Source organism: Malaclemys terrapin, chromosome 1 (assembly GCF_027887155.1).
Source record: "Malaclemys terrapin pileata isolate rMalTer1 chromosome 1, rMalTer1.hap1, whole genome shotgun sequence".
Taxonomy (NCBI): domain Eukaryota; kingdom Metazoa; phylum Chordata; order Testudines; family Emydidae; genus Malaclemys; species Malaclemys terrapin.
The window spans coordinates 342,476,902-342,496,342 of NC_071505.1; the positions used below are offsets into that span (position 1 = coordinate 342,476,902).

At 44.8% G+C, this 19,441-nt stretch overlaps 1 protein-coding gene across 3 annotated transcripts in view; it reads right to left on the minus strand.

Moving 5' to 3' along the window:
* Positions 1 to 10,132: 10,132 nt before the first annotated feature.
* The window catches only part of POLD3 (DNA polymerase delta 3, accessory subunit), a 43,618-nt gene continuing 34,309 nt past the window's right edge, over positions 10,133 to 19,441 (minus strand). For all 3 annotated transcript variants that reach the window (XM_054015899.1, XM_054015898.1, XM_054015900.1), the window contains exon 12: positions 10,133 to 11,856. In XM_054015899.1, the coding sequence (XP_053871874.1) occupies positions 11,651 to 11,856 (206 nt within the window). In that variant the 3' untranslated portion in view covers positions 10,133 to 11,650. The remainder of the gene's footprint in view (positions 11,857 to 19,441) is intronic.

The following is a 19,441-nucleotide window of genomic DNA, read 5'->3' on the forward strand; positions in this document are numbered from 1 at the left end:
TAAAGCCAGACAGGATCATCAGATGATGTAGTCTGACCTGTATAGCACAGTACACTAACAGCACCTGGTTTGTAAGACTCTGTGCAAAGTAAAATCTATCCTCACATGCAAAATCTAATGTTAATTTCTCAACCCCACTGCACAGCTAGGCAGGACATTCAAGAACGTAGAGTTTCCAACACAAGATTAACGCAGCTGCGCTGCACATCCATATGCATTGAGAGATCCTCCACAGAAACTGCTATGTATACGCAATGTGGACAAGAACTGAAATAGAAACCTTAGGTCTCCTTCTGATCTCACTTTCCCCAGCATCCACTGGAGTAAATCCATTGTTTTCAAATGAGTTACCCCAGTGTAAATCAGGCGCATGTCAAATCAAAATCAAGCCACTTAGCCTTTTGAATTTCCCACCCATGTATGCCCAGTTTCTCTTCCTACTACTAGTTCATTACGTAACCCTCCTGCCCGTCAGAGTTGGCAGCAACAAGGGCCAGGTTCAGTATCTAGGGGTTCCGTTTCAATAAACACAATGCAAAACCGGCTCGAGCCCCCACCCAATGACCTGGGACAATTACACACCACCCCCCTGGGCACCTCTAAGAGGCAATACTTCCCCTCTCACAAGCACAGAGTCTGAGTGTAGCAAAAGCCTTTTAATAAAGGAGGGAAACAATGCGGCATAATGTTGGGGGAACACCACAAACAGGATTCATAACACAAATCATGAGCAAAAGACCAACCCCCAAGTAAGTTTGGCAGTGTCCTTTTCCCCTCAGTGTCCACTTCCCCTTAAGTTCAGCAATGCAACAGTCACCCCACCCAGTTTCTGACCTTGGCCAGTGCAGCCCCCAGAGTTCAGAAGTTCCTCTGCAGAGTTTACCTCCCAGCCTGGGTGGAAGTGGGGGGAGGTAAGGGGGGGGCATCTCACATGCTTCGCTGCTCGGGTTGACGGCCGATTGCCATGCCTCTCCATGGGGTTCTGCTGCAGTCTTCACTGCCAACTGCGTCTCTCCGCCAGTCGCCCTGCTATCTGCTCCGTGCGCCACACCTCTCCACTAGCCATCCTGCTAGCCGCTCCACTCCACCAGCCGCCCTGCTATTCACTCCGCTCGCCACGCCTCTCCACTAGCCATCCTGCTAGCCGCTCCACTCCACCAGCCGCCCTGCTATCCACTCCGCTCGCCACGCCTCTCCACTAGCCATCCTGCTAGCCGCTCCACTCCACCAGCCGCCCTGCTATCCACTCCGCTCACCACACCTCTCCACTAGCCATCCTGCTAGCCGCTCACCAACTTGTCTTCAGGGTCCCCCCCCTCCCCCACTTAACACAGCTCTCAGCTATCTCAGCTCTTCAGTGACTTCAGCTCTCAATGATTTTAGCTAATAGTAGGGGAGCCTCAGTGCTAGTGCACCACTAGTCCAAAGTAGGTCTAATGCTTAGACTCAGGTATCAGTGATTTCAGCTCTGTAGCATGTAACAAGACTCCTAATGGAGTCAAAATTAGCTCTGTTATTGCACACTGGAGAGAGGAGGGGTAAAAGTGGTGTTTAGGGCCCTCAGAAGGGGCCCACACTACCAGGCACAAATACCTGTCCCCAGCCTCTCTCAATTCACTGGGGTTTGGAACCCATGTCCCTTGCCTAATGAGTGCTACTTAGTTGAGGGCGAGTCCCTCCGTCATAAAATGCCAAGTACAGTTCTACTGTCCTTGATTCACATAACCAGGATAACAACCCTTTATCACTCCTGCCCCAATAACAAAGAGGCTGGGGATCCTGTGAATGATGCAAAGAATTACAACGCCTTTCTAGAAATCAGTGTCGTGGCCTCATCTGGATACTTTGTGCAGTCCTGTCACCCCATCTCAAAAGGATATTGTAGAGCTAGAGAAGTTCAGAGACGGGCAACAAGGAACGAACATAGGTCTGGACAAACTCTCCCATGAAGAGAGGGAAAACATTGGGATTGTCTGCCTCAGAGACATGAATAAAGGGGCCTTCAATTCAATTACAAGGTGGCAACTACCAAACTGATAAAAGGAAATGCTTTTTCATACAACATATAATTAGACTGGGGGATTCATTGCCACAGGATGTAACTGAAACCAAGAATATAACAAATCTAAAAAGGGATTGGATATTTATCTGGTAACATGCATATCCAGAATTATTATCATAGTTAATGCTTTAAAAAAAACTGGAAGGGATCTTAACCTTCATGCTTCAGAGTTTCAACAAATCTCTGGCTATTAGAGACTAGGATTAAATTTAACGTGGGTGACAGGTTATCCCACATCCATCTGCTGTGGGGTCCTTGCACCTTGCTCTGAAACAGGTGACTGGTTCTAGTGACCATTGGAGCTAGATGGACCTTGTGTATTGTGGTATTGCTGTTCCCGTATACCTGGGACTGACTGTGAGGTGCACATGGTACCATTAGCTGGTCTACCATACAGCACCCATTTATTGGGTCATACAGACCAAGGGCAACATATCACAGCACTGTTCTCTACACTGGTTCCCTATCCAGTACCAAACCCACTCCAAGGCTCTGGTGCTAACCTTTGATGGACTAGCGCCTGGAGACTACTAGTCTCTCAGGGAGGGGATGCAGTGGCTGACAGAGCCTGAGGTGAGACTGCCATGAACCATAACCCAAGCATGCTGGGTGGCAAGCTCTCTACTATGGAACTCCCTGCTACCGGACGTCAGGATGAGCCAGTTCTGGCTAGTTTTAGGGTGCAATGCAAGATTCATCTGTGTGCCATGACAACTACTAACATAAGCTGAACTGTCATCAGTGCCTTCTTTTGAAGCAAACAGGAGCAACCCTCCTTAGCAAGCGGCAAAACCTATGGAGAGCATGAGCATTTTGTTTACTGGTGAATTGTGTGCATGTGGCATCTAGACACACTATTTCTGGGGGTATTAGATATGGCTACATACAAGTGAAGAAGCAGCACAGGGTGGGTGACGTTGCTGAAGGATCAAGGATCAAGAAAAGGCTCTAGCTTTTCCCCTTTTGGCAACCTCTGTGGGGAGACTTTCCATGCAGGCACGGCCCTGTCATCTGGCAAAGCATTACTGATGACTGGGGCTGAAGGCAGATCAGCAGTTTCGAACCCTTTCTCACAAGGATTAGTAGAATTCCATTACTTCTGAAATTTGAGAAGCATCTCTCATGCCAAGGGGGAAAGTGAGTGTAACCTGAGCAGGTTTCATTCTCCCATTGATCTGAAAGGAACTAGATTCGCTTTTGATGAGTTACAAGTATTTCTCCTTAGAGGCTGATTAATATCCTCGTGGTATTTTTGAAGTATTTTAAGAAAGGTTGTGGGCAATTCTTCCTTTGGTTGTGTCACCCGGGTGGAATGCATCTAAGACACAAATTACAGTAACACTTTTATTTGTGTTGCTTGATGTCATTATTTGACATTTTCAAATCTTGTTATACCATAAGCAAAGCAAAGATTGCAAACAACAAATGGCCATTTATGGAAGCTTATAAATCCAGATACTTTAAGGAGGCAATGATCAGAAGTTTAACCACCCTTACTCCAGGGGGATGTTAAGGTTGAATGAGGAGATAAAGCGGTTAGCTAAGATTTTATGAATAATGTTTTTTTTTGTTTGTTTGTTTTTAAATTTTGGGCATCCTGGAAGGACAGGCTTTACAGGATTAGTTGCAAGAATTGAAGTGTTGTGGCAGTGTGGCTTAATGGGTAGGGCATTGGACTAGGAGTCAGGAAAACTGGGTTCTATTCTCAATTCAGGTCACTGACCTGCTCTATGACCCTGGGGAGTCGCTTGCCCTCGCTGTGCTTCTGTTTCCCCATCTTTAAAATGGGGGCAGTGATATTGATCTCTGTTAAGTGCTTTGAGATCTTGAGCTCCTTGTTAGCTGCTGTGCGTGAGGTAGCCACTGGGGAGTTTTCTTTCTTGTGGGGGTTTGAAAACATATTTTCCTCCTCTTAAAAAACCCCTTCTTCTCCATGGCTCACAGGAAGGGAATTCACCATGTCAAAACTCAAAGTTCTCCCTATCCCTAGGTTTCCTAGAGTGAACTGTTTACTATGGGCCAGAGCCTCAGTACAAGTGTCTCTTTTTTATTTATATATATATATATATATATATATATATATATATATACACACACACACACACACACACACACCTCTCTTTTCAAGGCCTTTGTGTCATTTCTGTTTTCCTCTTCATTGGTTGTAATAGTGCCTTGGAGCTGCAGAAATAACATTTGATCTTTTTGCCCATCCTGTCCTCTCTCACTGGACAGCTGCCGCTTGTTTTCCAGAGTTGGAAATGGATGTGAAATTGGCTGAGCTGCTGCGTATTTTAACAACAACTTCCACTTAGATCACGCTGATGCCAGAACAATATTCATCTTTGTCCACTAGAATTGGCCAGCACAGCTTCTGTTGTTAGACTTCTCGCTGCTGCTGCAGGGCCAGTAGGGGGAGCACAGAACATTTGAAACAAAGGTGTTTAATTTTTACAATTTCTGGATGAGGGTAAAGAATTTTAGTAGCAGCATAAATGGTCAAAGCCTAGCCAAAGGGCCTGATCCAAAGCCCATTCAAACCAACAGGAATCCTTCTATTGACCTCAACAGGTGTTAGATCAGGTCCAAAGAAAGTTCACTCAATTTGTGCACATGTAGCAATGGGTGGGAAATCAAAAAGGGGCAGACTTTAAGGTACAAGTTGATCCAAAGTGTATTTCTTTTATTTATTTCAACCATCCATCCATTTCACTGGGCATGTTTGCAAAAATTAAAATGCACAGTACAATCATTGTAAGGGATGTAAACCCTCATGCTTCAGGGCATGAGCCAACCACTAACTATGTGGGTCAGGAAGAAACTTCCCAGGTAGGTACCTTACTCCATAACTTTCGTTGGGTTACATGTACTTTCTCTGAAGTGGCTAGTGTTGGTCACTCTTGGATACAGGATACCTGATGAGATGGACCATTGGTCTGACCTGTAACAGCAAGCTCATCTTCTTAGAGCCTTTACATCTCCTTTCCTTTACCCTTGTGAAAAAAAATCTAATGTAATTGTAAGGAGAGTCAGAATGAGCTCACCCTTGACATCTGGTGGTGAGCTATGGAAAAGGACTTCAGGGACTGATCTCGTTTGCATGGGCACACCCACCCTGCCTAGCATGATGAACTGCTTGTCCAGCATCTGGTTTGCTTTTTTGACACTGAGCCAAGATCTTCATTGAGCTGTCCACAGCAATGCCCAGATACCTTTCCCACATTGATACAGTTAATTTAGAACCCTGCAAGGTGTATGCGTAATCTGATTTTTCCCTCCAACATGCTTTACTTTGTATTTATCAACAGCAAATTTTATTTACCATCATGGTGCCTGTTCACCTGGTTTGTTTTAGGTCTCTCTGAAGGTCTTCACAATCCTCTATGCTCCAAACTTGTATCATCTGCTAGTTTTTCTATCACACTACTCACCCCCCACCTCCAGATCATAAATAAATATATTAAACACCACTGGATTTAGTATGGAATCTTGAGGTGCCCACTGTTAACCTTTTGCCATGATTAAAATGGACCATTTAGTCCTATTTCTTGTTTTCTGTTCCTAGCCAGTTTTTGATCCATGACAACAATACTTTATCGCTTGCCCTTGACTGTTTAGTTTCTTTAGAAGACTCTTGCAAGGGACCTTGTGCTAAATAAATCATCAGTGAGTTCTCCTTTCCCTACTACTTTATCAACATTCAAAGAATTCTAACCGACTAGCGAGACCAGGTTTTCCATTTGCAGACACCACAGTGGCAGAACATGTTGCAGTAGACAAGCCTGGAGATGAAGTTGTGAGGACCACCATGAAGCACCACAGTGCAGTCTCCTAATTAGCCTAATAAAGTAAACGCCATTTCTGGTCACTGATATATGATTGTCCAGGAACAGCAGTGGGTCCAAACGGATCCATGGCCACACACGCACCTTGACAGTCAGAGGTCAGATACCTTCAATGGAAGGTGAGTCAACAGCTTCTGCCAGGTCCCTGAAACACTGCCCTCTTCCTATCATCCTTCAGTGTCCAGTCTCCATGTCCAGAAACAAACTTTGCTGCTTGTTGATGATGCAGATAGCTCCTTACAGGGATAGACAGATACAGTCAGTGATAGTTTCATTCCTCAGGATGTTTTACATACACATTCCCTGGTTCACCAAGAGGGGACCCCAATCTCCTGGGAAGATCTCTGGGGCAGGGGCTGGTTTATCTGCATAAAGCAGCACGTGCACACACTTAAGGTTCCATGGAAATATCCAAGAGTAAATAATGGCTGCTCTCCAGCGCTGACCAGATCCATGTTTACATGTAACAGGTACAGATTGCAGTTCCACAGTGAGTGTTATATTATTAAAGGCCTAAATTACAACGATCTGTAGAAAGAATTTTGAGTTTAAATGACCATAACTGGTCAGGAACTTTATTTTATGTCTCCAGTGAAAGACAACATCTCTAGCAGTGTGGACCCGCTTGCCTCCAAAACCCTGTTGGGCATCGGTTCAACCGTGGCTCAGAGGGAAGGAATTTCACTTACGGCATAACCATCACAACTTCCCATAGAACCTAGCAGTTCCTGGAATATCTCCTGTCAACATAATGACCCTGCTTAGCTTACAAGACATAAATGGATCCCAGCACAAGGGGCATCATTTGAGACCAGTGTCACAGGGTAGACTTCACTCTCAATTTATTAAAAACTCTGCTCAGAAACACCCCATAGCTCATGCGAGCAGGCACAGAATCTGTCCAGTGATGATCTATTGGGGGCCAGTGCCATTACACCAGCCATCTCATGTAGAAAATGGGGTAAGGATTCCATTAGAATGACTCCCCTTCCCCTCAGTTCAATAAGGCCAAAGCTCCTTGTGCAGCAGCAAAACTGGATTAGCACAGCAGATCCTCTTAATCCTCTCCAGAAACAACAAAAAGGCACCAATAAAATACATACAGCAAAGCTATTCATACAAGCAATTGTAACTTGAGCTTGTCTTATGTCAGCTACCCTTTGTCTGTCTTCACCTCTTGTTATAGTTGTGAGCCGAACTTCAATTCTCAGCCCCCGAGAACAGAAGCATGTCAGGTCTTTAATGCACCATGCGCATGTAATCGCGCTCTAGGCAAAAATAATTTGGATGCTCCAGTTGAGTTCCCTGCATTTTTCATAGATATTTGATGCTCAAAGGGACCACTGGCAGCAAATGCATGAGCCATTTCCTTAGGATGTGGGTCCTTATGCACCAGACCGTCTATTGACTCCTTCGTGATGATCCTGCAATTATAGGGCGAGGTTACGCATTTCAATAGGTATTGTTCTGCTAGAGGCAAGGAGGAAAGCTGAAACCACACAGCCAGCAAAAAATTAAGCTAAGCTGGGAATCGGCTCTGGATGCCGTGCAAAGCAAAGAAAGTAGAGGTTAAATTCTTTCTACCAAATTCCACCCTCATTCCATATGGTCAAAAGTTCTCTCTTCAGCTTTACATATCCATAATAATCATCATCATAATAGACATCAGCAGAGGTTTTCCGCCTTAGAAGTATTAATACTTACTGAAAGATCCAATTTGAAATGTCAATGGCATAAAAAAACCCAACACACACATTGCAAGCCTACTTTATTCTAAACACAGAGAGCGCGTTTCAAGAGCATGTGTTGAGAATGCCTGGGGCAAACGGTGGTTAGTGAAATTTCTTGGTCTGAGCTTTACAAAAATTTCCAAGAAAAGGATAAAAGCAAGAACAGCCAAGAAAGGAGTCAGAATGGGGTCGAGAGAAAATTCTATGCTAGTTAGTGTTATGGGGCCATTGACTTCCATGGAGCTACACTGACTTCAGTTGAGGTTCCGGCCCATACACTCGTTTGCTAGTAAAGAAGGATGTGAAGGCTAGGAACAAATACCCATTCCACAGTAGTCATAATCTTTGCTGGTCCTGGATAGCTTTCAGCACTGAGGGAAGGGTGGGTCTAGGAAATTCACCAGTAGCTGGAACAAAGCAGTCTAATAGTCTGGAGAAGCACCTGTTCTGTTCGGTCTATCTGAAGGGTGAGAAGACGCGTTAGGTAAAACACTCTGAGGACACTGGAGGGAAAAGCAATAGGACAAGATGTACACAGCAAAATCCCCCTGAGAGAACGTACCTTTGATATGTATAGCGTGCATCACAGTAATAGCTAAGCACTGGGGGACCTGATGTGCCGTCACCAGGAAATCAATGGACCGTAGAACTTAAGTTGGATATGCAAGTGAACTTCAGGATGGGGAGGGAACATTCATTTCTTTGATACAACTGGATTTATACTATTTGGGATACAGTTACCGGTTTTGGCAGAATCAAGGTGGCACATACTGATTGCTTCCCCATGGACAGGGCTTACTAAAGAGACTTGGCTATCAAATGAAGGGACAGTGGAGCTGCAGAGCAGTGGAATTTAAAGCTTTTATGAGACCCAGATTGGACAATGGGACAAAACTGAATCCAGTGAGTTGATGCCCTGAAGGCCAAGCCATAGCTCCCGTAATCTATTGCACACAAACACTAAGAGGAGCTCCAACTAAAACTGCTATTACACTTTGTAGGGTCCCCTAACAGTAGAGGAAAAGAGGAGTTACGAAAACGGAGTACTGACGCACAGTACATTGCTGGCAATGCATGTTATCCACTCATGACCTTGTGGAGTGATTTTATTTCCTTATATAGGCCTGCTGTTCTCTGCACTCTCCTGTTCAATATCTAATGTTCTGCTGGCAACGCATTCCAGGAACGAAGATACAGAGAGAACAAAACAATTCCACATGCTCTTTTGGGGGAGCTAACACCACTGAACATGGACCGGGATGGCTTAGAAATGACTGATTTCCATGCCAAGCATTGATGGATTTCACCGCACACATTTATTTGAACAGGGCAGTGCAAGTTGATAAGAATGCTTCCCAGCTCCTCCCAAAATCGCTTTCTTTTTCGAATGGCTATTCTAGTCAGCAAAGGACTTTTTTAACCAGTCCAAGGCAGCACGGAGAAGTGAAAATGCCGACACTCATTCCAAACAGAATCTGCTCTGCTTAATGATGCGGGAAGTTGTCAGAGGCATTTTTACAAGTTAGCTTTCCAGACGCTTACAAAGCAAAGGATGTTTATTTTCACCCTTCAAACAATCTGCAGTTTTTCAAGCCATCACTTAGCACGTGTGCATTATTTTTAAACTACCTTCCGCCCTGAGGCGGCAAGATCCAGTGGTCAGAACAGGAGCCTGGCAGACTGAGCTTCTTGATTTTTATTCCCAAATGTCTGAAATTCCCTGAGCCTTAACTTCCTCATCTCTAAAATGGGGACAGTGACACCAACATCTGTAAAGTGCTTTCAGAGATCCCCAGAAAAGAGGCATCATGCAAGCGCTGTGTATTATTATACCTAGAGATGTAGAATGTTAATGCAGGCTACATCCAGGGCAAACAATCTGAACACGGGAGTACAAAGAAAATCTTACTACCTATGGTATTTATATGGCTCCCATTATCTTAGTATTTGAGCCCCTTGCAATCTTTTCATGTATTTATCCTCTACATCCCTGGGAGGTAAGAAGTGCTATTCCAGTTTTTACAGATGGGGAACCTGCCCACTGACCCCTGGTCCCCCCATGTCCTAGGCTAGCACCTTAACCTCTGGCCCACCAAGGAATCTGAGAACAATGGTTTAAGCAAAGGGCCGGAACCTATCATGATAACAGTCATGCCAGAATGTGACCTTTTAAACTTTATAAATGACAAGAGAAACCAGCACCTTTGTCTCCTAGCACAGCACCACATTAAATAGATATAACTGGAATTTTAAAGCATTGTCTCAAAACCCCTTCTGGACTCCCGAATTGTTATCGGACTGGTTAACAGTTCCAGCTGTATTTTTAATATATGTATCCTTTGTTCTGTAAAGTCTTGGATTGCTTTTATATCTGGAAGCTTTGCCATGCAATTGAATACCATGAACCTGCTTTTTTCAGATTTATACAAGCTATATGGGAAATCAGAAGGTAGCACAACTCTCCAAGAACAATCAGTAACACAAACAAAAGAAGGTAAGTGTTTAAAGGGTTTTATTATTTAACATTACTCTTAGAATATACTTCCAGCTATGCCAAGAAAAATAGAAACATTGAAGTGGTATTTTTCTGGGAAAGATACAAAAGTTCATTGTAAAGATTAAACCAAGGCTTTCCATCCTTTTCCAGTGGCGGCCCTCTACTTCTATTAAAACATGCCCCAAACATGCCAAACCTTACTCAGCTGTAGCACCATAGTGTAGATGTTCCCTAGCTCAACAGAAGGGGGTTTTCTGTCCAGGTGCACAATCCACCACCCTGAGCAGTGCTAGTTAGGTCGACTGAAGAATTCTCCCATCAACACAGCTGCGTTTACACTGGGGATTAGGTCATCTTAACCACAGTGCCCAGGGTGTGAATTTTTCACACCCCTGAGCAACGTAGTGAGGTCCAGCTAAATTTTAGCTGTAGACGAGAGCTCAGACAACCAAAATCTCTAGTCACTTTTGACAATTTGGGCTCCAATACTTTGCACATCATCTTCACAGGCTGTTGGTTCCTTGGGACCAATATTTTGCTATGGCACATTTCCTTAGACACTAGACTTTTTAAAAAAACATTTGTACATGGCACATGCCCATTAGACTTTAAATAAATAAAAGCCAACAAAAGAGGAGCTGCATACTTCTTTATGTCCCTGGCTACGATGCAGACAGGTACACTGCCACTTTCATTAGGACAACCCACTCACATGCCCACCTTCGAGTCAATAACCACCCACTTGTAGAGCTGAGCACACAGTTCCTTTCCCAGTGGCCGGTCGGACTTGGACCTTCCCCCTGGTTCACTATATCCAACTGCGTGGGAAGCCTTAATGATGTTTTTGCAAAGAGTGATGGAGCACAAGCAGTGTCATGGTCTATAATTAGGCATCCAACACTTTACAGAGGAGGTACTTAAGGAAGAAATGGTTGAGAGAATTTTATATGTGGTACTTTGTCCAACAAAGATTATAAAGGCAGAGAGAAAACTATTTACCAGTCTTGGGGGAGAAATCAAATTCATTTCATCCAGTTATAGCGGCAGCAGATGTTCACTATTTGTATGTGTGCCTGTTACATTATAGGTTTTAACCAACCTGAACGTTTAAACAAACAAGACAAAAAAAAAAAAAAAATCAAACGATTCCACTAAAAGGATTAGCTTCTTATTTCGTCCATCTACTCCCGGAACAGGCCTTAGTACCAGACAGGTCAAAGGCCATGCTTAAAAATTTAAAATGTCATCATGTAAACAAGTTAACGGATCTCCAAGTGTTCCTCTAGCGCTTGCTCCCAGCTACGGCTTTCTATATGGCCTAGCACAGAAACAGAATTACAAGATAATGGATACAATTAAGTTTTCTGATGCAAAACCTGGTGCGGAGAGCTTACTTCCACAGTAAGCAAGATATTGCCCACCAGGGTAGCCCATCTGTTGTTCTCCTCCAAAGCCGAACGCTACTGAAAGGAGTGACATTTCCAAGCTGCCCAGGGATCGTGGGGAGAGATTCAGTTCATTTCTTCTGGAAGAAGCCCATGATGGAGACTTGTTTGTTGGCTTTGCTGGCTGTGGCTGCCCCTTTCTTCGGACCCTTCCGATCCTCCTTGGGTTCTTTCTTCACAGCGGCCGTGGACTGACTGTGTGCAGCTAGCAGCTTGGACTTGATGAATTCCTCTTCACTATCTGTACAGGATTCGCTCTCGTAAACCTTTTCAGTTACTGGAAAGAGAACGTGGCAGGAGTGGTTAAGCCTTTGCTCATAACAGCTGCAACCAACCAAGCAGTATATTCAGGGAATCAATGAGGAGGTATGAGAGGCACACAACGGAAGGACAGTTAAAATTAATAGCATCCTGGCTCTGCAGTTTTTGTAAGTGGGACAATTTGGAGAATCTGCCTCGGTTCAGTGTATGAATACTGGCTGATGCTACAAAGCGGTTATAAAATTGTTGCATCAGGGAATGCCTCTATGAGGATGTGGAATGTACCAGTTGCTGACACAGATGGCAACATGTATCCCCCTACCAGACCAGGGACAATGGAGAGGAGTTAAGATTAACATGTGCTCTGGACCAAACAGTAGGGCATGGAAAGTAGGAGAAGCTACTTCTTCCAACTTGTCTAACATAGAGAAATACCCAGACAGGGCAAAGAGTCTGGGCAGGAGAGTCTGGGCAGGAGAAGGGAGAAGGCAGGTAGGTTTTTGAAGCATCAACTTTAACCAGGGACCAGCCAAGGTCGCAGAAAGCCAGTGGGGCTGGAAAGACAGATTCAGAACAGAAGTCACAAGATGCAGAGGAAGGATCCTGGACACCCCAGAGGATTCTGCCCAAGCCCAAAGAACTCTCCGGAGTGGGGAGGAGCCTGAGGCAGAGAAACGCATATAGGCGCATTTGTTATTTTGTACAGGCCCTGTGTATGAGGTAAACCATAAACGAGAAGTCTCACACCTTTGGTGGCATTCTGGGGAACATGCAAGAGCTGCTGGGGAGGTTTAGGGGAGATGACTCCAGTTTCAAAGTGCAGTCGCCTAGGTCCTGGAGTCTACACTGCCAAAAAGGGAGTCAGGCACAAGATCTGCCCCTGGAGCGCGTGCTTAGAGACCCAAAGCCAAGCTACACTCTACCCAGCCCCAGCAAATTAAAGGTACGTGGGATTCAGCATTTGGATCCCCTCACAGCAGTTTGGTGAGTGACCAGTAGAGGGCGCTCGATCAGATTCGTGACATCAAGTTACGACAACGCCAGCAAGGCAGAGGGCAAAAACAAAAGAACTAGGTGGGATAGCTCCCAGTGACACAGTAACAATACCTAGCTCTTATGCAGCACTCTTCACCCACTGATCTCAAAGCACTTAGAGGCAGCAAGTATCATTGTCCCCATTTCACAGATGGGGACACGGAGGCCGGAGGTGGAATGACTTGTCCACGGTCTCTCAGCAGATCAGAGAGCTGGGAATAAAACCCAGGTCTCCTGAGTCCCAGTCCAGTGCTCTTATCAGCTGGGCTAGGCTGCCTCCCTTCACTTTTAAGATGAATGGAGTGAGGCTACGTACTGAAAGATGACAGATCAATAGCCGTGGAGGATTACGTCCTCTCTTCTACCCAGGGCCTTACGCAGTGTCCATCCCCTTGGTATCTGAGTGCATAGTCAGCCATAGAACAGGCTCCCCACCCAAGCGCTTCAGCCCTGCTGGGTGGGACTGTCTTCCTGGGTGAGAGGGCAGGTCAGGTGCCAAATCTTCTCACTGCATAGACTCTGCAACATGGAGGGTGCCAAGCACACTGAAGATTTTTGCAACAAGGACAATTGACCGCTAGGGACTAGATTGTAGACACCAATTCATTTCACACAGAACACGCAGCAGCCATCAGACAGTAACGGCTTTCAGTAACTACTGACCAGGACTGAATCTGAGCCGTTACCCTGGTACGGAAAGGTTCAACAGCCCAATCCGAATCCCACCCACTCCCACAACAGCATTGCTAGGGCAACCGTTCCCACCAATGCTTACAAAAAGCATGATACACAGATGGTCTGATTTTCCAAGCTCCTGAGTGTGACACTGCACCCCATATTCTTCACAGTGATATTATGATATGATTATGATCATCATAATGTATTTTATGCAAAATAAGTCCTGTGCGGTGTCATGGAAAAGGTTATGATTTGTTGAATATGATTATCCTATTTGTATGCATGCATCATTTTTGTATCTGAAGTTATGAATATTTACTATGTATCTGTATTTCTAATGTAGTTACACCTGGGTAACGCCCACTAGACAAGATGGTTTCATTCTAGACAGTGTGTGAGGAAGGGCCTATTCAGGGTAATGGACCTTAGGAAAACAATAGGCCTTAGAGGAAGTTTATCTCCCACCTGGGAAGCCTTCCTGAGGATGCTACAGACAGCCTCTGAGTAATAGCTGCTATGACTTTACAAAGACATGTGATGTAACCACATGTCTCTGGACTCCATCTTGGGATGTCAGTGTTTTTCCACAGACCGGTCTGGGAGCTAAGCTTTGAAACAAAGGGTTCCCGCCATATGCAACAGCTATATAAGGCAGGGAGTGACATCATCTGGTGTTCTTTGCTACCCACACAAGACGACTCCTGGAAACAACCGAGGAACAAAGACTGAACTGGGGGAAGTGCTGGACTCAAACTAAAGGGATTTTTAGCCTGTGAATGGAACACCTGGGGATTCCAAGCTGCAAAGCAAGTGCAGCTTGCCCCTTAAGAATCTGCAGCCTGCTTGTATCATCTCTTAGGGGGAGAATCTGCTATTCACACCCAATCTTGTTAGTATTTTAAGTTTAGTTTGCGTTTTTTGTTTATTTGCTAGGTAATCTGCTTTGAGCTGTTTGCTATCACATTAAAATCTCTCTTTTGTAGTTAATAAACTTATTTTTATCTAAACCAGTGTGTGGGAATCATAACTTGAGGCAGAAGGCTGTTGCATATTCCTCTCCACACCGAGGGAGGGGGCAAATTTTATGAACTGACACTGTACAGTTCCCTGTGCAGTGCAAGAAGGTATAATTTTGGGTTTATACTCCAGAGGGGGTGCATGCCTCAGGAGCTGGTTGTTGCCCTAGCTGTCGCCTTCGTATGCAGGGCCTGATCAAAGTGCCTGCATGTAACCACAATTGTGTGTGTCCCTACTTGTATGAATGCTGCTGAAAGTGCAGGCTGAAGCCTGCAGGGCTTTGCAGCTTGTCACAGCAGTACAGTGAAAGAGGGAGCCCAGGCTGGTGGGTCGGGGGGCTAGGTGGTACCCCAGTTCCAGGTGTCAGCCTGGGGGGAACCCATCATATTGAGCACCTGAAGATCCACTGACTATTGTGATGATGGCTATATGTATACCTAGATCGAGAGAACTTGGTGCTTCTGAAATTCAGATGAAGAGCTCGTTCTTTTTACATAACACCTCTCTGAAAGTTATTACAAGCTACGGAGACACAAATTAAACCTAGGTGGTTGCTTCTTTCTACAGAGAGGGTAATAGCAGACGTTTCAAAGCAGTACTGGAAAGGGTTCATTTAGTAACCAACCAATCATTGAACCCAGATGAGTATTACTTACTGGGATTCTCCCCTTTCACTGCGGTCACAGTGTTTAATGATCGTAGAAGATTAGGATTGGAAGGGACCTCAGGAAGTCATCTAGTCCAACCCCCTGCTCAAAGCAGGACCTAATCCCCAACTAAATCATCCCAGCCAGGGCTTTGTTGAGCCAGGCCTTAAAAACCTCTAAGGAAGGAGATTCCACCACCTCCCTAGGTAACGCATTCCAGTGCTTCACCACCCTCCTACTGAAAAAGTTTTTCCTAATATCCAACCTAAACCTCCCCCACTCCAACTTAGAACCATTGCTCCTTGTTCTGTCATCTGGTACCATTGAGAACAGTCTGGATCCATCTTCTTTGGAACCCCCTTTCAGGTAGTTGAAAGCAGCTATCAAATCCCCCCTCATTCTTCGCTTGTGCAGACTAAACAATGCCAGTTCCCTCAGCCTCTCCTCATAAGTCATGTACTCCAGACCCCTAATAATTTTTGTTGCCCTCCGATGGACTCTTTCCAATTTTTCTACATCCTTCTTGAAGTGTGGGGCCCAAAACTGGACACGGTACTCCAGATGAGGCCTCACTGCCAAATAGAGGGGAATGATCACGTCCCTCGATCTGCTGGCAATTGCCCCTACTTATACAGCCCAAAATGACGTTAGCCTTCTTGGCAACAAGGGCACACTGTCGACTCATATCCAGCTTCTTGCCCACTGTAACCCCTAGGTCCTTTTCTGCAGAACTGCTGCCTAGCCACCCAGTCCCTAGTCTGTAGCAGAGCATGGGATTCTTCAGTCCTAAGTGCAGGACTCTGCACTTGTCCTTGTTGAACCTCATCAGGTTTCTTTTGGCCCAATCCTCTAATTTGTCTAGGTCCCTCTGTATCCTATCCCTACCCTCCAGTGATTCTACCACTCCTCCCAGTTTAGTGTCATCTGCAAACTTGCTGAGGGTGCAATCCACGCCATCCTCCAGATCATTAATGAAGATATTGAACAAAACTGGCCCCAGGACCGACCCTTGGGGCACTCCGCTTAATACCGGCTGCCAACTAGACATGGAGCCATTGATCACTACCCGTTGAGCCCAACGATCTAGCCAGCTTTCTATCCACCTTATAGTCCATTCATCCAGCCCATACTTCTTTAACTTGGCGGCAAGAATACTGTGGGAGACCGTATCAAAAGCTTTGCTAAAGTCAAGGAATAACACGTCCACTGCTTTCCCCTCATCCACAGAGCCAGTTATCTCATCATAGAAGGCAATTAGGTTAGTCAGGCATGACTTCCCCTTGGTGAATCCATGCTGACTGTTCCTGATCACTTTCCTCTCCTCTAAGTGTTTCATAATTGATTCCTTGAGGACCTGCTCCATGATTTTTCCAGGGACTGAGGTGAGGCTGACTGGCCTGTAGTTCCCTGGATCCTCCTCCTTCCCTTTTTTAAAGATGGGCACTACATCAGCCTTTTTCCAGTCATCTGGACCTCCCCCGATCGCCATGAGTTTTCAAAGATAATGGCCAATGGCTCTGCAATCACATCCACCAACTCCTTTAGCACCCTCGGATGCAGCGCATCCAGCCCCATGGACTTGTGCTCATCCAGCTTTTCTAAATAGTCCTGAACTATCCTTTCTCCACAGAGGGCTGGTCACCTCCTCCCCATGCTGTGCTGCCCAGTGCAGCAGTCTGGGAGCTGACCTTGTTTGTGAAGAGAGAGGCAAAAAAAGCATTGAGTACATTAGCTTTTTCCACATCCTCTGTTACTAGGTTGCCTCCCTCATTCAGTAAGGGGCCCACACTTTCCTTGACTTTCTTCTTGTTGCTATCATACCTGAAGAAACCCCCCTTGTTACTCTTAACATCTCTTGCTAGCTGCAACTCCAAGTGTGATTTGGCCTTCCTGATTTCACTCCTGCATGCCTGAGCAATATTTTTATACTCCTCCCTGGTCATTTGTCCAATCTTCCACTTCTTGTAAGCTTCTTTTTTGTGTTTAAGATCAGCAAGGATTTCACTGTTAAGCCAAGCTGGTCGCCTGCCATATTTACTATTCTTTCTACACATCGGGATGGTTTGTTCCAGCAACCTCAATAAGGATTCTTTAAAATACAGCCAGCTCTCCTGGAGGGTTTAGCTCTATAAAACAATGCTTACTAAAATGGATCTGGAGTCAACTCCACTGATGGCAACCATCAACATCCACAAGTAAACACTGATCCACCAGATTCCAATGCAGCATTCTGGTATATTTCTAGTAAACCATTTTTCTTCTTTAGCAACTCTACTTTTTTTTTTTTTTTTTTGCAGGTGTCTGAACTTCACTTCTGGAAAATTGGCTTTTAGTTGTACCAACTAAATCAAATGAGGTCTTCTACACAATCCGCGGCTGTACAGAGAAACCATTTAGCACCAGTCCCTGTGGTACTAAACCCTGCTCCTCTGGTGTGATTAGTCAGTCAAATAGGGACTCTAAACACAAGCCAGTTTCTCTTTACAATCAATTAGCTTTTCAACAAGCAGCCTTAAGAAGCCCTTACTGCTGGCTGACACACTTCCTACCTTTGCTCTTAGCATGAATTATCCTCAGAGGTTAAACTATCCTATCTGTGTGCAATCGTTTATTGAGGGTTTCCATTAGGCCCAAGCTGTAAGAGACAGTCTGTGGGATAGAGAATCTAGCATTTAGCTGAATGTTTTTCTTTGCTAGGTTGTCTTGCGTTTTTGTAGTAGCCAGTGCACATTTCAAATGCTGCTTTTCCATGATAAACAGGGATTCAAACACTCTCTCAGGCCTGGACCAGCCCAATACCTGGAGGAGTTTACTAAATCTGAAAGCGTCCCACTGTGACGTTAGCAACCAATCTCATAAGAAGCAGAGTTAAGTAACACTTGATCCACACACATTTTTGAACCAGTAACACTCTCTTGGTTAGGGGCGTGATTATTAACAATGGAAAGTTATAGTAGTAATAACCCCTGGTGTGGACACAGTTATAATGGTGTCCAGGTATCTTATACCAGTATGAGCGACTCTCCTTCCTTTCAGGGATGCAGGTCTCATATACACAGGAAAAAGTTATTTTTTTGTATAAAACTTAAGGTGTGAATTTAAACCAGTATAGTTATACCAAAATAGACCACCATGTAGACATTCTTATTCCAGCATAAAAGTGCCTTTTTTCAGTTTAGCTTGTGTCACTTGGAAAGCCGTTTAAGCTAAACCTAAAATAAAGCCACTCTTATACCGGAGTAAGAGTGTCCCCATGGGGGATTAGAACTGTATAACTACAGCTGTACACCTGTTAAAACATTCCTCACGCAGTCAAGCCCTAAGCTATATGAGCAGAAGTACCTTTATACCAGTATAACTGCATCCACACTGGGGTGGTCATGGTGGTGGGAAGGGGTTGTAGAACTTCAGCTATGTCAGCATGGTTAAAAAACTGCACAACATTTGTGATTAGACAAGCCTTTAGATTAAGGACCTGATCCTAAGAGATGGTGAGCACCCACAATTCCCACTGACTTCAATTAGGTGCTGCAGGTGCTTAGCACCTCTCAGGGCTAGGCCCTAGAGTATCTGATTTGCTTTACAATCACCAGTTTCTAGCTGTAGTCGTTCTTGGGAAAGTGGCACTAAAATCATGGAGACACTCAAGGGAGGGTCTATAGCAGGGTGATATTCAGAACAGTGAGATCGGAAGCTCCAATATCTTGGCTCTGATCTAGGCAGCTTTAACCCATTTTAAAAAGGTGAAAATCCCATAATTCAAATGATACAAATATTTTATATCAGCCTAGGAGGTCTGAGAGACCTTAGGATTATCAGGCCTACACGGGACAGGGGGAGAGACGGGATGAAATGGGGACACAGCAAGTTCTGGACCACAGACCAGTGCAAATTTTTGGTACATAAAGTAGTATTTCCTTCTTACCCAATTCTAAAGCATCATAGCCCCATCTGACTCTCTCCTTGCTACTCTGAGCCTTTTCCAAGTGCACCACAAGGGCCTTATTTTCCCCTCCATAAAATTGTAGTGGATATTAATTTGTAAACCAAAGGTCTGCCTATTTCACAAGAGACCATTTAAACCCATGGGCCAGTGGGGAAAAAGGCAAGCTTCCCAGTACTGGCACATTTGGAAAAGGCTGAATAGAAAAAGGAATGCAGAATCCTTTGCTGGAAATAAAAGCTTTAATGTTCATTATGGCGAGCTCTGGATGCCAACCTTAT